Source organism: Pseudophryne corroboree, chromosome 9 (genome assembly GCF_028390025.1).
Source record: "Pseudophryne corroboree isolate aPseCor3 chromosome 9, aPseCor3.hap2, whole genome shotgun sequence".
Classification (NCBI taxonomy): Eukaryota; Metazoa; Chordata; class Amphibia; order Anura; family Myobatrachidae; genus Pseudophryne; species Pseudophryne corroboree.
Window position 1 is genome coordinate 138,039,042 of NC_086452.1, and position 13,377 is coordinate 138,052,418.

Here is a 13,377-nt window from a genome sequence, read left to right on the forward strand (position 1 = left end):
GGTCCCCTTTCAGTTCGTGGTCGGGTATCCGTTTTTTTATTTTTTTTTCAAGTACGTGGATTACAAAAGGATTTACCGAGGAGCCTTCAACCATGGATTATGTGAGTATAATTTTTTCTACAGGTACACCATGGATTCTACTGGAGAAGAGGACCGACCTGCGTGGGAACATAAGGTAAGTATGTGTATATGGAGGTGTGGATGGATGTATTAAAGTTATACTTTCAAGGTGAGTGTGTAATGTCTTTATTGGGGTATTTTTTTAGTAGTAGTACTACAGGTACCAGCGGGCCCATTTTTCCGCCGCATGCTGGTACTTGTGGTTCTCCAAGTACCAGCTTGCGGGGGAGGCTTGCTGGGCCTTGTAGTACTGCTACTAAAAACAATATCAAACACTTATCACAAAGGCTATCAGCCCCCCATCCGCAGCCCATTGGATGGGGGGGACAGCCTCGGGCTTCACCCCTGGCCCTTGGGTGGCTGGGGGGGACCCCTTGATTGAAGGGGTCCCCACTCCCCCAGGGTACCCCGGCCAGGGGTGACTAGTTGGATATTTGATGCCACGGCCGCAAGGCACTGTATAAAAGTGACCCCCGGCTGTGGCATTATCTGTCCAGCTAGTGGAGCCCGGTGCTGGTTTCAAAAATACGGGGGACCCCTACTCTTTTTGTCCCCCGTATTTTTGGAACCAGGACCAGGCGCAGAGCCCGATGCTGGTTGCTTAAATATGGGGGAACCCCTGTCCATTTTTCCCCCATATTTCTGCAACCAGGATCGTCTCAAAGAGCCCGAGGCTGGTTTGCCTTAGGAGGGGGGACCCCACGCAATTTTTTTTCTGAAAATTTAGAACATTTCCCCCCCCCCCTTCCCACTGAAAAACATGCACGGATCTCATGGATCCGTGCATGCCTATACAAACACGGGATAAAAAAGCAGGTCTGTTTTTTTTTAGCACTTTTTCACGATTTGTATTTTATCACGGCAGTGTTTGGCTATTGTCGGCAGTGTTTGTGTTTTGCACTTTTTAGTAAATTCCCGATTTCTAGCAAATTGCAGGCGTATTTGACCGATGGTGTACTGATTCGTGATTTTTTTCCTAGGACTTCCAAAATATTACGAATGCCCTCATCACTGCCGTGATTTTTGCTTAGTAAATTACCGAGATGACACTTTGATGAAAAAACGGCATCTCGGTCAAAATCGGGACCTTAGTAAATTTACCCCATTGTCTCTATTGATGGGTCATAAATTAAATCAGTTTGTGTAACAATGCCCCCGCTCCTTAAACTCAACACTTTGGTACCGCGCTTGCACCGCATTAAAATTCGAACACACCTGAATATCAAACCAATCATTATGACAACTCCCAGGATACAAAGGAGAAACTTTCCTACACTCACGATAACATTTTGAGCCCATTCTCCTAAACCTGAGAACCAATTGCGTGGGTTCAACCATGAGACCCAGCCGGTCAATTCATTACTCACAGCAGTAAGGGTAAGGTTGTGTCTCCTTCGGAACTCCCACTTCAACTGCAAGATATCGTCCATCTTTTGATCTATGACCTCGGTTGGGTCATCAGTGCTGTTTGTAATGTACGTGCAGCACTTCACACCATACTGAGTTGCTAAGGTGACACAATACCCGCCTGTCACCGCTGTGATATAATTTAGAACCATCCTGTGCTGGATCAGTTCCGTTTTGTAAGCTTGCAACTCCCTCCCTGTATACCTGAAGGTGTCATCATACATCTCGGTGATATTATCTATCAGGTTCGCTAGCGCATGAATATACCTATAATTTATAATTCCTCTGGCGGTACGGGTGATATCTAACGCGAGTAGGAATTGAATCCCGGTGGATTCGTGGATCAAATCAGAGGCTGCGTGCTCTGCCCTATCTATAAAGTGTCTCTTAACGATGTGTTCATAGTGAGTATGAGTGTAAGGAGCTTGAGCATTGCGGTGAACGTCTTTCATCTTATTATGGTCATAACTTCTGGCAACACTCTTCCAATGTAACACAATCCCTCTGAGTTTGGGGCAAGCCACTTATACGCCTTCCTCCCGCATATGAAGTATGCATCATCTGGGAGAACATATGGGACAGAATATGACATTACCATATTGCAAACCTTCCAAGTGAAAAATCCTATCCCCAACTCTCTCAACTGTTCAGTACACGTATCAGGCTGTATGATATGCGCACAGTACCCTGGTGATACTTCTCCAACCCGCATGGTCCTACTTCCTAGAGTATACCTGTACCGAAAATGCCTTCCACCGTCGGCTATTTGGCGTATAAGTTCTGAGTCTACGGGCATTCTGTCGGCTCTGTGTGAAAATGCCATGGTTTGGTTATTCCATGTCACTTCCCAATTTCCCGGCTTTCGGGAATTGGAAATGTTGAAACATACTAAGGATCTATCCACATGATATTGGTGGAGCTTCAAACTAGGGGGCCTAGAAATATTAAATTTCTTGTCCACCGGTCTCCCACTCCGTAGCTCAAGTACCTCATCTATTGTTAATGGATACGGTACTAGTCCTGACTTGCTCTGACCTTGAGGTACTTGTGAGCACACCCAGCAAGGTTTAAAACCTTACCCACTAATGAGTGATAATCACTCAATGGATGACGGTCCATGTTGATATTAAGGCTAGACTGACATCTCTGGATGCACCCGTCCTCAACTATGTTTTCACAGTTTCTACAAATACAATTTTCCTCAGCCAATAACCCTTCACAGTTCCTCCTAGTTTCTTGACTACCAGATCGTTTTCTGATACTCGCCTTTGCTCGGTGGATGTGTTGCTCTTGGAATTCTACAAATCCGTCCTTGCCATCAGAACCCATTCCAGATCCTTTCTCGACCTCTCTGGTACTCTCACCGAAATAGACTGCTCTGGTCAACAGGAAAACCCGGAATGCAGTCTCTTGGGGTAAGTCCATCTTGTTAAGGGGAGAGAAAAAGGAGCAATGAAAGGGGGAGAGGAGGGTAATGGGAGATGGAGAAAATAATAAAAAGGAAAAAGAAATTTGGTGCGACAACCGCCTCTGGTCTTGTAGTTCTCTGTGCTCAGGTGCCGTGACAACAGTCCTGCCTCTCAACCTTCCCAAAACAGGCACTCCAGTGATACGATTTCCTCTACACTCTGCTCTTTGTCACGGGCTCTCTCTGGGTCAGCGACCTTCTTACAGTGGGACGAATGGACCCAAGTCTCTCTCTCGGCAACCTTTAATGCTGTCGTGCTGGTCAGTAAGACTTGGTACGGTCCTTCCCACCGGTCAATAAGGCAACCTGAGCGTAGAAAATTTCGAATCATTACATAATCCCCAGGTTCAATGTCATGACAATTACTGTTTGGTAGGTCAGGAATCACCGGCTTTAAATTTCTGTTTTGATTCCTCAGCTGCTGGCTCATCTTAACCATATATTTTACAGTCACCTCATTGTTGCATAAATCATCCTGGGGGTCAATCATTACATGGGGTTGTCAACCAAAAAGAATCTCAAAGGGTGATAGGTTACGGGGGGACCTGGGAGTGGTTCTGATGCTGTACAATACAAGTGGCAAAGCTTCTGGCCACAACAATCCAGTTTCAGCCATCACTTTGCTCAGCTTGTTCTTAATAGTGCTGTTTACTCTTTCCACTTTCGCACTCGCCTGTGGGCGGTACGGAGTATGCAGCTTACTATTAATTCCCATCAGTTTGCACATTACCTGAAAGACTTCACCTGCAAAATGGGTACCCCTATCGCTTTCAATTATCCTAGGGATAACATATCTGCACACAAATTCCTGCACAATTTTCTTTGCAGTGAACGTAGCAGTCTTTGTGGCAGCGGGGAACGCTTCTACCCAATTTGAAAACACGTCAATACAAACTAACACATACTTTAAATTTCTGCAGGGTGGCAACTGTATGAAATCAATTTATATTACCTGAAAAGGGCCGTCTGTCGGCGGGATATGGGATGGTTCTGTTGGTATTGACTTTCCAATATTCTTCCTCAAGCAGATAGGACATGTCATTGCTCTCTTACCCGCATGAGAAGAGAATCCTGGCGCACACCAGTAGGCTCTCACCAGCTTACACATACCCTCTTTGCCCAGATGAGTCAGACCGTGTGCCGCCTCAGCTAAGCTTGGAAGATATGCTCTGGGGGCTACTGGCTTACCCTGTCCATCTGTCCAGAGTCCTGAGGACTCCTGGCCATATCCTTTTGACCTCCAGACTGCCTTTTCCTGTGGAGAACACAAATTTTGCATTTCACTTAATTTTTGTGTGTTGACGGTATTGAATACCATCAGTTGTGTGATATCTGTCTGTATGAGGGTGCTGGCTGCTGATTTAGCAGCTTCGTCTGCCCGGCTTTTACCAAGTGACACTGGGTCTTGACTGTAAGTGTGGGCTTTGCACTTGATAACAGCCACTCTGTCAGGTTCCTGTATCGCTGTTAGAAGTCTTTTGATATGGGATGCATGCGCTACAGGTGTGCCAGCTGCCGTCATGAAATTTCTGAGGCGCCATAGGGCCCCGAAATCATGCACTACTCCAAAGGCATACCTAGAGTCTGTATATATATTGGTTGACTTACCCTTAGTCAATTCACACGCTCTGGTTAGGGCGACCAGCTCAGCAACTTGTGCTGAGTGCGGTGGGCCCAGGGGTTCAGCTTCTTTGATACCTCTGTCATCTACGACTGCGTATCCAGTACACAAGTCTCCTGAGTCCGTCTGTCTGTAGCAACTACCGTCAGTGTAAAAGGTATAATCTACGCCTTCCAGTGGGTTGTCGCTAATGTCGGGTCTTGCAGTGAAAGTTTGGTTCAGATATTCCAAACAATCATGTGTGTCCGTATCTGTACTAAATCCTCCTTCACCATCACTCTCATCCTCCACCCTTTGTGCCTGTCCAGGCACACCTGGGAGATACGTTGTAGGATTTAGTGCGCTGCATCTCTTTATGGTGATGTTTACAGGGGCCATTAGTGCTAATTCCCACCTTGTAAACCGTGCTGATGAGACATGTCTGGTTTGGGCAGAGTTCAGTAAGGCTGATACTGCATGAGGTGTATGGATGGTCAGGTTGTGTCCCAACACTACATCTTCACTTTTACTCACTAGCAAAGCTATTGCTGCAACACTTCGCAAGCATGTGGGGAGAGACCGTGCTACGGTGTCCAACTGTGCACTGTAGTAAGCTACCGGCCTGCTGGCATCACCATGTCTCTGGGTTAGGACACCTGCCGCACACCCAGCACTTTCCGTACCGTACAACTCAAAAGGTTTCCCATAATCTGGCATGCCTAATGCAGGTGCCTGTGATAGGCATTGTTTAAGTCTCTCAAATGTCAGTTCGGACTCATCTGTGTGAGAGACCCGATCTGGTTTGTTCGAGGAGACCATTTCCTGTAAAGGTAAAGCCAGTATGGAGAACCCTGGGATCCAGTTTCGGCAGTACCCACACATTCCAAGGAAAGTGCGGATCTGCTGCTGAGTTTGTGGCAGAGTCATGTCGCGAATCGCCTGTATTCTTTCAGCGGTGAGGTGTCTCAGTCCTTGTGTTAAGCAATGTCCCAAATATTTCACCTTGGTCTGGCACAACTGTAACTTATCCTTTGAAACCTTGTGTCCCATATTAGAAAGGTGAAACAGAAGCTGTCTCGTGTCTTTCAAGGATGCTTCGAGTGAATCTGAACACAGCAGTAAGTCATCTACATACTGTATTAATACTGATCCGCTCTCAGGTTGAAAGGATTGTAAACAGTCATGCAAAGCCTCGGAGAAAATACTTGGGCTGTCAATGAAACCTTGGGGTAAGAAAGTCCAGATGTACTGTACTCCCCTGTATGTAAATGCAAACAAATATTGGCTGTCAGGGTGCAGAGGGACCGAAAAGAAAGCAGAACAGAGGTCAATGACAGTGAAAAACTTCGCAGTAGGGGGAATTTGCATGAGGATGACAGCTGGATTTGGCACTACGGGGAATTGGCTCGCAACTATCTTGTTTATCCCCCTTAGATCCTGCACTAGCCTGTAACCCCTCCCCCCACTCTTTTTCACAGGGAAGATGGGACTATTGGCAGTGCTGTATGTCCTAACTAGGATGCCCTGTTGTAGCAAGCGCTCTATGACTGGGTACACTCCTAATTCCACCTCTGGCTTCAGAGAATACTGTGGGATTTTTGGAGCTATCCTACCGTCTTTTACTTGCACTACTACAGGAGCTACATTTGCCATCTATCCAGTGTCTTGTCCATCTTTGGTCCAGAGGGATTCCGGTATCTGGGAGATCATTTCCTCTACCTTGGATGGACACTTGTCTATAACAGCAGAGTGTGACATTAACCTTTGTGGGGTGTCTAACATATCCTGCACTTCCTGAACGTGATTCTCGGGTATATCTAAGAAGACACCCTCAGGAGTACAATATATGACACACCTCATCTTACACAATAAATCTCTTTCAAGTAGATTAGTCGGAGCCGATGCAGCTAGCAAAAAGGAGTGCTTGGTCTGCAAAGGCCCTATCGTAATCTCCGCTGGTCTACTTAAAGGGTAGTGTTGCACTACTCCTGTTACCTCCATTGCTGAAATTGTTTTACCCGTTGTTTTCATACCTACCGTTGAATTTAACACTGACCTGGCCGCCCCTGTATCTACAAGGAAAGGTAGTGATCTACCAGCTACATCAACTGTAACCTCAGGTTAATTTCCAAGGCTAGCAATCAACTTCACTGGCTACAAACTACAGGTGTGGCCTAACCCCTATTGTATGTTGTGACCCTCCCGCAGCGCGCTGGCAGCTACAATATGTGAGGGGGGTAGCTGAGAATTTCCAGAGGTCTGCCAGTCCCTCCTAGGTGGGTACCTCCTTGTTTCCCCTGCATGTGGCTCGTAATTCCTCCTATGCGGTCCCTGATCCCAATTACGTGTGTTATGCTGTGAGTCATGTTCTGGTCTAGGGGGTAGATATACATTGCTGTTATAATTACAGTTCCGTGCATAATGTCCTTCTCTCTGGCACTTATAACATTTTACTACATACGACTTACCATCAGGGTTCTGGGGTTTAGGCTGATGTGGCTTCGTTGTCAGGGCTTTGATACTTACGGTCATCAGCTTATCCCCCTGTGACTCCCTGTGCTTAATGATCCGATCGTGCTCGATAGCGGACTCTCTTAATGCAGCCACCGAAATACCTCTCCAGTTAGGTTGAGTGGTTTGTACCCTTGTTCTCAACGTTTCTTTTAAACAGTCCATTAATACGGACACAGCTACCTCTCTATGATGTACATTTTCCTTAATGTCCTCGACCCCAGTGTATCTAGCCATTTCCTGCAGTGCTCGATGGAAATATTCAGAAGCAGTTTCACCTTCTTTTTGTCTAATGGAGAAGATTTTATTCCACTTGACAACAGTTGGGAAATATACTCCTAATTGCAGATTGATCTGTCGTACATTCTCCTGAGTGTATTCATCAGTGAGAGGTACTTCTGCGTCTAATTTACAATCAGCAATGAATTTCACAGGGTCAATATTGGAGGGCAAACATGTCCGTAGCACTGTCCGCCAATCTTTGTTTGTGGGTTCGGTGGCGTTACCTAGTTCTCTAATAAACCTCTGACATGCGGCTAGATCCTTTCTGGGATCGGGAAATTCAGACATAATTGTCCTCAATTCTGTCCGGGACCAGGGACAATGCATAGCACTGTTCCTGACGGGAGTGATTCCCTGAGCATCAGTCTTCCCATTGGGGACTGCGATCAACCTGACAGGATTTAGTTCAATTACATCATTCTGGGTTGCTTCTACAATGTGAGGTGCAATTGTCTCTGCATAATGTACTGTACCGTACTTACCTGTGGACACGACCTCACCTGTCCCTCCGCTAGGGGCCTTTGCTACTGTTCTTACTGTTTGGGCCGTGCCCACTTGTGTGTCTTGTATGGTGGCTGCTAGAGAGAGTGGCGATATCGTGCTGGGCTCATCTTCTTGGTCGCAGTCCTGAGGAAAGTTTAAGATGGGATACAACTTGCACGGGTTAGCATTAATACATTTATCAAGTTTACTCTTATCATATATTAGTATGCCATTGTCTGTAGCCACTTTCTCCCCTGTAATATACGGCGGTGGTGGTGCAGTTCAATCAGTTTCCTGCTAGGGTTGGAACCGGCTGCGTGAGCTAGTTCCCTTTGCATATCACTCTCTCGTTGCCATAAATGTAAACAGTTTGAGTGTCTGATCCTTTCTTTTCGGGATTTTAACAGACATATCCTAATCCTTAAATTCTGCAACATCTCTGGATTAAAACTGCCTACCTTAGGGAATGGTTCCCTATCTTCCGCAGTCATACGTTCCCATTCATTGCATAAAACCTCTGCGTGTGAGCCATATTTCTCACACATTATGTACCTCGCTGACCCCTTGGGCCGCGGAATATCAACCTGAACCCTGGTTGATCGTCCCTTACTTGAGTAACTGGCCCCCATCTTTTGCAGGTATTGCCTTCTCAGCTAATTCCTACAAAAAAACAAAATACTCAGTGATAAGGCAACGGTGAAAGTTCTCCAAGTGCTCTCACCCACTCACGCCCACGTTGGCCAATACACCTAAGCACTGTCGTCAGCGCCGGTATGTACCCAACCTAGGACCCCTGTGTAACCTCTATTTACTGAGAGTGTGTGGGAGTGACATACCCTTCCCAGTAAATATTGGTCGTTGGAGATTTCCTGAGTGACCAGCGAAAACTCCCTTAAAACAAAAAAATTGTTACACAAATCACGTTGCGTGTGCTACACCTAGCGCCAATGATCCCGCGAACAGGGTATCACGGTGGGCTAAGTATTGCACTCACGAACGCACGGTACAATCGCACAGCGTATAGGTAACTGTTACTTATCCGCCGTGCGACCAATGGAATCGTTTTTCAGGCTGCAAAACCTCAGCCGGAGCGTATCTGAACGGGCCTATATGGGTACTACGCCAACCCCCGGGGCTGTGCTCTCTACACAAAACCTCGCTGACCTTTTAGGCCGCGGTATTCAGAGCTTCGCGTGACTTTGTCAGCGGTTTTCTGACTTCGCTGACCTCTTGGTCTGCTGTTATACTAATTGCTCCTTTATACCTTAATCAATGTTAACGTGAGCAAGCCACTCTCACGCCACCAAGTGTCCACTCACCTGGTGTGGTCTCCTACGGGATCCCGAATTCCCTGGGTCCACAAAACCTTTATTGTTTGCACACTCACGCTCGTTCACTCATATACACTTTGGTTTTTCTGTACAGAAAATTAACTTTCATTCAGATAAAACAGAATAATTCCAGAGGTGATACAGTAAAAAAGGTATTTAAACTAAATATTGGACACTGATCAATTTGTGCTATTATCGCGTGGCTACCGTTTCGCGCCAAAACTAAAACAATACTATTGTGTGATTTGTACTTAGTGGGCGTACCTTTACGCACGTTGCGTGAACACGCCACGTGTGTATGCCTTTACGTTGCGTACGCAGTCCCGTACGCTGCCCGAGACACGTGTACAAAGGCCGTACGTCCGCAGTACTACAAATCCCACACTTCTATAAATGTAAGCAATATTTAACTATAATCGCTCACTTAACACAACACACAGTTTCTACTGTATAAACCTTTACAACTAGGCCAGGCTGCGTGTGCGTCTTACACTTACTTCCTTAACTATTAACTCTATATTTTAACTAAATAGCAACAAATTTTCTCAGTACAGGTCAAAATGAATCTAGTAATCAATGCTTACGGCAATAATGCGAGTAGATATGCAAAGTACAAAATACAGGTGTATGTGTGTGTTGTGTGCGCATTTGGCGCCAAACAAAAATTTGCAGATTTTAAAAATAGCTTTTGCGTTTTTACCTTACGGATCCCTCCAGCATCCCTTCAAACCATGCAAGGCAGACGCTTATCTAATCAGCACTTATTGTATCCACCGACCAAGAGAAGGCTTACAGAGGATACCTTTCCGCCCTTTGCTGATAGATAAAGTCTGCGTAAACTTGCTAGGCTGCGGGTATGAGGAAGAACCGGACGATGCCCCCAATTGATAAGGTCTATATTATCTTAGACCGCAAAGCTATACCTCTAAATACACTATTACAGTGCAGCCGCTATGGCCGCTAGACTGAATACACGTGCTACGCACTTTGTACGCTATTTGCGTACAGAGTCCCGCACGTGGTACGTACTTGGCGTACACACGCCGCGCTGAGTGTACAGAGTACACACAGCGTGCGCGCACACAATTGATAACCTTTAAACCTTGTTAATGATACAATGTAATGATATGATCACACTTTAAACCCTTAACAGCAAAGTACTGCAACGATGTTATACCTTAAACCTTAAGTAGCGCTGACGGTATAAAGTACCCGCAGTGCGTACACCTTATCAATACTTATACACCTTATACAGATAAATACACTTTAAACCCCTTGCAGGAAAGTGAAGACACCACACTGATTTGTAGTTGCAACCACAGGGTTCTAAGGCCACAGTGGATTAATTCCAAAAGGTAAACAGTACAAATCATACACTACAGGCTAACAAGATAAATCTAAACCGAATAATGGCTACAGAGAATGTACATACGTGAGAATGTTTGCAAGCGCAACCCGGCCGGTCCTCCGCTGGTCATACAGATAGCGTTCAGAGTCTTCTGACCGGCCAGGCAACAATGGGCTTTTTATACACAACATGCATTCACAATACAATGGTCACTGTAATCTCATTGTCCATTGGACACAGGGATGTGTCTTTACATTACAGAAGAGGTCATAGGTGGATTTGAATAGATGGGCGATGTCTTTCCCCAACTGCTCTTGTGGGTGGTATCCTCTGGATTCCCGCCGCATACATAATATACAGTAAATACAGTTAATGTTCATATTCTACTTTTGCACATAACTATACGCAGGAACATGCGATCATTCTCTAACCAACACTGGAATGTTACCCTCAAAATACCCTACAACTGGATATTAGACATCACCTTCCAACCTTTATCTGACCCTTCCTATCATGCAAAGGCGAATCTCTTAGTCCAGGAACTGTTTAAACTATTAATACTAGCTGACGTGGTCTAGGGGAGCTATATCTAAAATGTACACTATTTGGGTTAAATATGTAATGTTCTAATAACCCTCTACGCGCTCACAAACTCCGCCGTAAATACCCATATCGCGCGCATGATCGCCGGAGCGATCCTACGAAAATTGCGGATATGTGCATGCACGGCGGACTGAGTGCACGAGCAGCGGGCATGTGCATGGGGTTAGTACAAGGCATATGCATTACAATATTTTTTGACTTTGACAATGTATATAAACTTAGACATTTAGGACTCATTGTTTCCCAAACTCTGTCTTCGGGGCACCATAACAGACCAGGCTTTGATATCCAGGACTTAACTGGTACCTCAGTCATTGTAATTTAACCACCTGTGCTTAAGCATGGATATACTTAAAACGTGGGCTGTTATGGTTGGGGTGCCTTGAGGGCCCATTATGGGAAGCACAGCATTTACTGATGATCTTTAATGCTTTCATCTTTAGGTGCTATGATGTTCCTGGCATGGATGACAACAGTAAGCATTGGGGTACTTGTCGCCCGTTTCTTCAAACCTGTCTGGCCAACCTCAACAATATTTGGGACGAAAATTTGGTTCCAGGTGTGGACTCTGTTTTATGTTTTAGTTAGCTCCTCGTTGAAGAGTTTGTGTGTGTGTGTGTGTGTGTGTGTGTGTGTGTGTGTGTGTGTGTGTGTGTGTGTGGCAAATCCGGAACGAAAAATACTTTGTAGGTCTAGAACAAATAGCGTTTATATAATCAAGATAATGTACACCAGCGCTAGTTGTATGATGGAATTAATCTTATAAATATAGATATATTAATCCAGGATGGTAGGTTGTATAGTTAAAAAAATATTACCTTTAATGAACACAATCACTTTAAAACATTAATATCATTAAAACAGGGCTAATTAGCAAAGTGAATTCATATATCATGACACACTTATTTGGCTCCTTACTATTGGCAAGATCATACCCCGGCTAGGACTTCCTCTGGAATGTAATCCACAATAGATAATCGGAGATGATATGTATATATACCGCTGCAGTCCTAGTAAGTCCCCGGTAAGCACAGATGTATAAAAATTTAGCAGATAGGGGTGGCTCCGGTTCCTCCGTATGTGATGAAAAGTCCAAAGGAAATGCAGTCCAATTGATGCCAGATGGGATCTACTGAGTAAGAGTCCAAACAGTGGCAGTAATATTCTCCAAGATTGTGTCAATGATAGCTTCCAAACTCAACGCGTTTCACTGGTGCTAACAACCCAGCTTCTTCAGGAGTATGTGAAGGAGTGTGGCTCGGGTCACAATATATACCCTACTAAATTAATGTGAACTAAAACACCTGTATTCTACAGGTAATCAATAAACCTAACCGTCCATAGAATCAACTTCAAATTATAATCTTAATAGACATACTGGTCGAACATAGATACGTACCTGATAAATCATGTATAATGAACCATAAAAAAGAAACAATCACATGTAAAACCTGAATATTTTCATGTAGAACACAGGTGTTTTAGTTCACATTAATTTGGTAGGGTATATATTGTGACTATGTGTGTGTGTGTGTGTGTGTGTGTGTGTGTGTGTGTGTGTGTGACTTACTAGGACTCCAGCGGCACATGTACATCACCTCCGATTTATCTATTGTGGATTCCATTCCAGAGGTAGTCCTAGCCGAGGTATGATCTTGACAATACTAAGGAGCCAAATTAGTGTGTCATGATATATGAATTCACTTTGCTAATTAGCCCTGTTTTAATGATATTAATGTTTTAAAGTGATTGTGTTCATTAAATGTAATATTTTTTAACTCTACAACCTACCGTCCTTGATTAATATATCTATATTTATAAGCTTAATTCCATCATACAACTAGCGCTGGTGTACATTATCTTGTTTATATATGCTATACCTTTAGGGGACTTACCAACCCCCACACTAGCAGCCGGTGACAGCGCATTCATTCTTTTTGTATTAGCATTTATATAATGCCTTTGTTGTGCCCCCTTCTATTTGTTATATAATCCAAATCTTCCTATATATCATTAATGTCCAAACTAACAAATTTAATGTCCACAGAAACATATTAATTATAATAAAAAATTCTAAAAATCTCTATTTTACTCAAAGTAATTAATATAGCATATTCTATAGTTGAGTTCACTAAAAACTTTTTTATTTTTCTTTGCATGTTATTCTCTAAGCTTTCCTAATAAAATGTGGAAATGTTAATTTTTGGAATTAAAACGGTTTTCT

The 13,377-nt window shown here is 44.3% G+C and overlaps 1 protein-coding gene across 3 annotated transcripts in view; it reads left to right on the forward strand.

Annotated features, from left to right (window-relative positions):
• The window catches only part of LOC134957718 (putative ferric-chelate reductase 1), a 146,956-nt gene that overhangs the window by 97,569 nt on the left and 36,010 nt on the right, over positions 1–13,377 (forward strand). For all 3 annotated transcript variants that reach the window (XM_063939820.1, XM_063939822.1, XM_063939821.1), the window contains exon 10: positions 11,597–11,712. In XM_063939820.1, the coding sequence (XP_063795890.1) occupies positions 11,597–11,712 (116 nt within the window). The remainder of the gene's footprint in view (positions 1–11,596; positions 11,713–13,377) is intronic.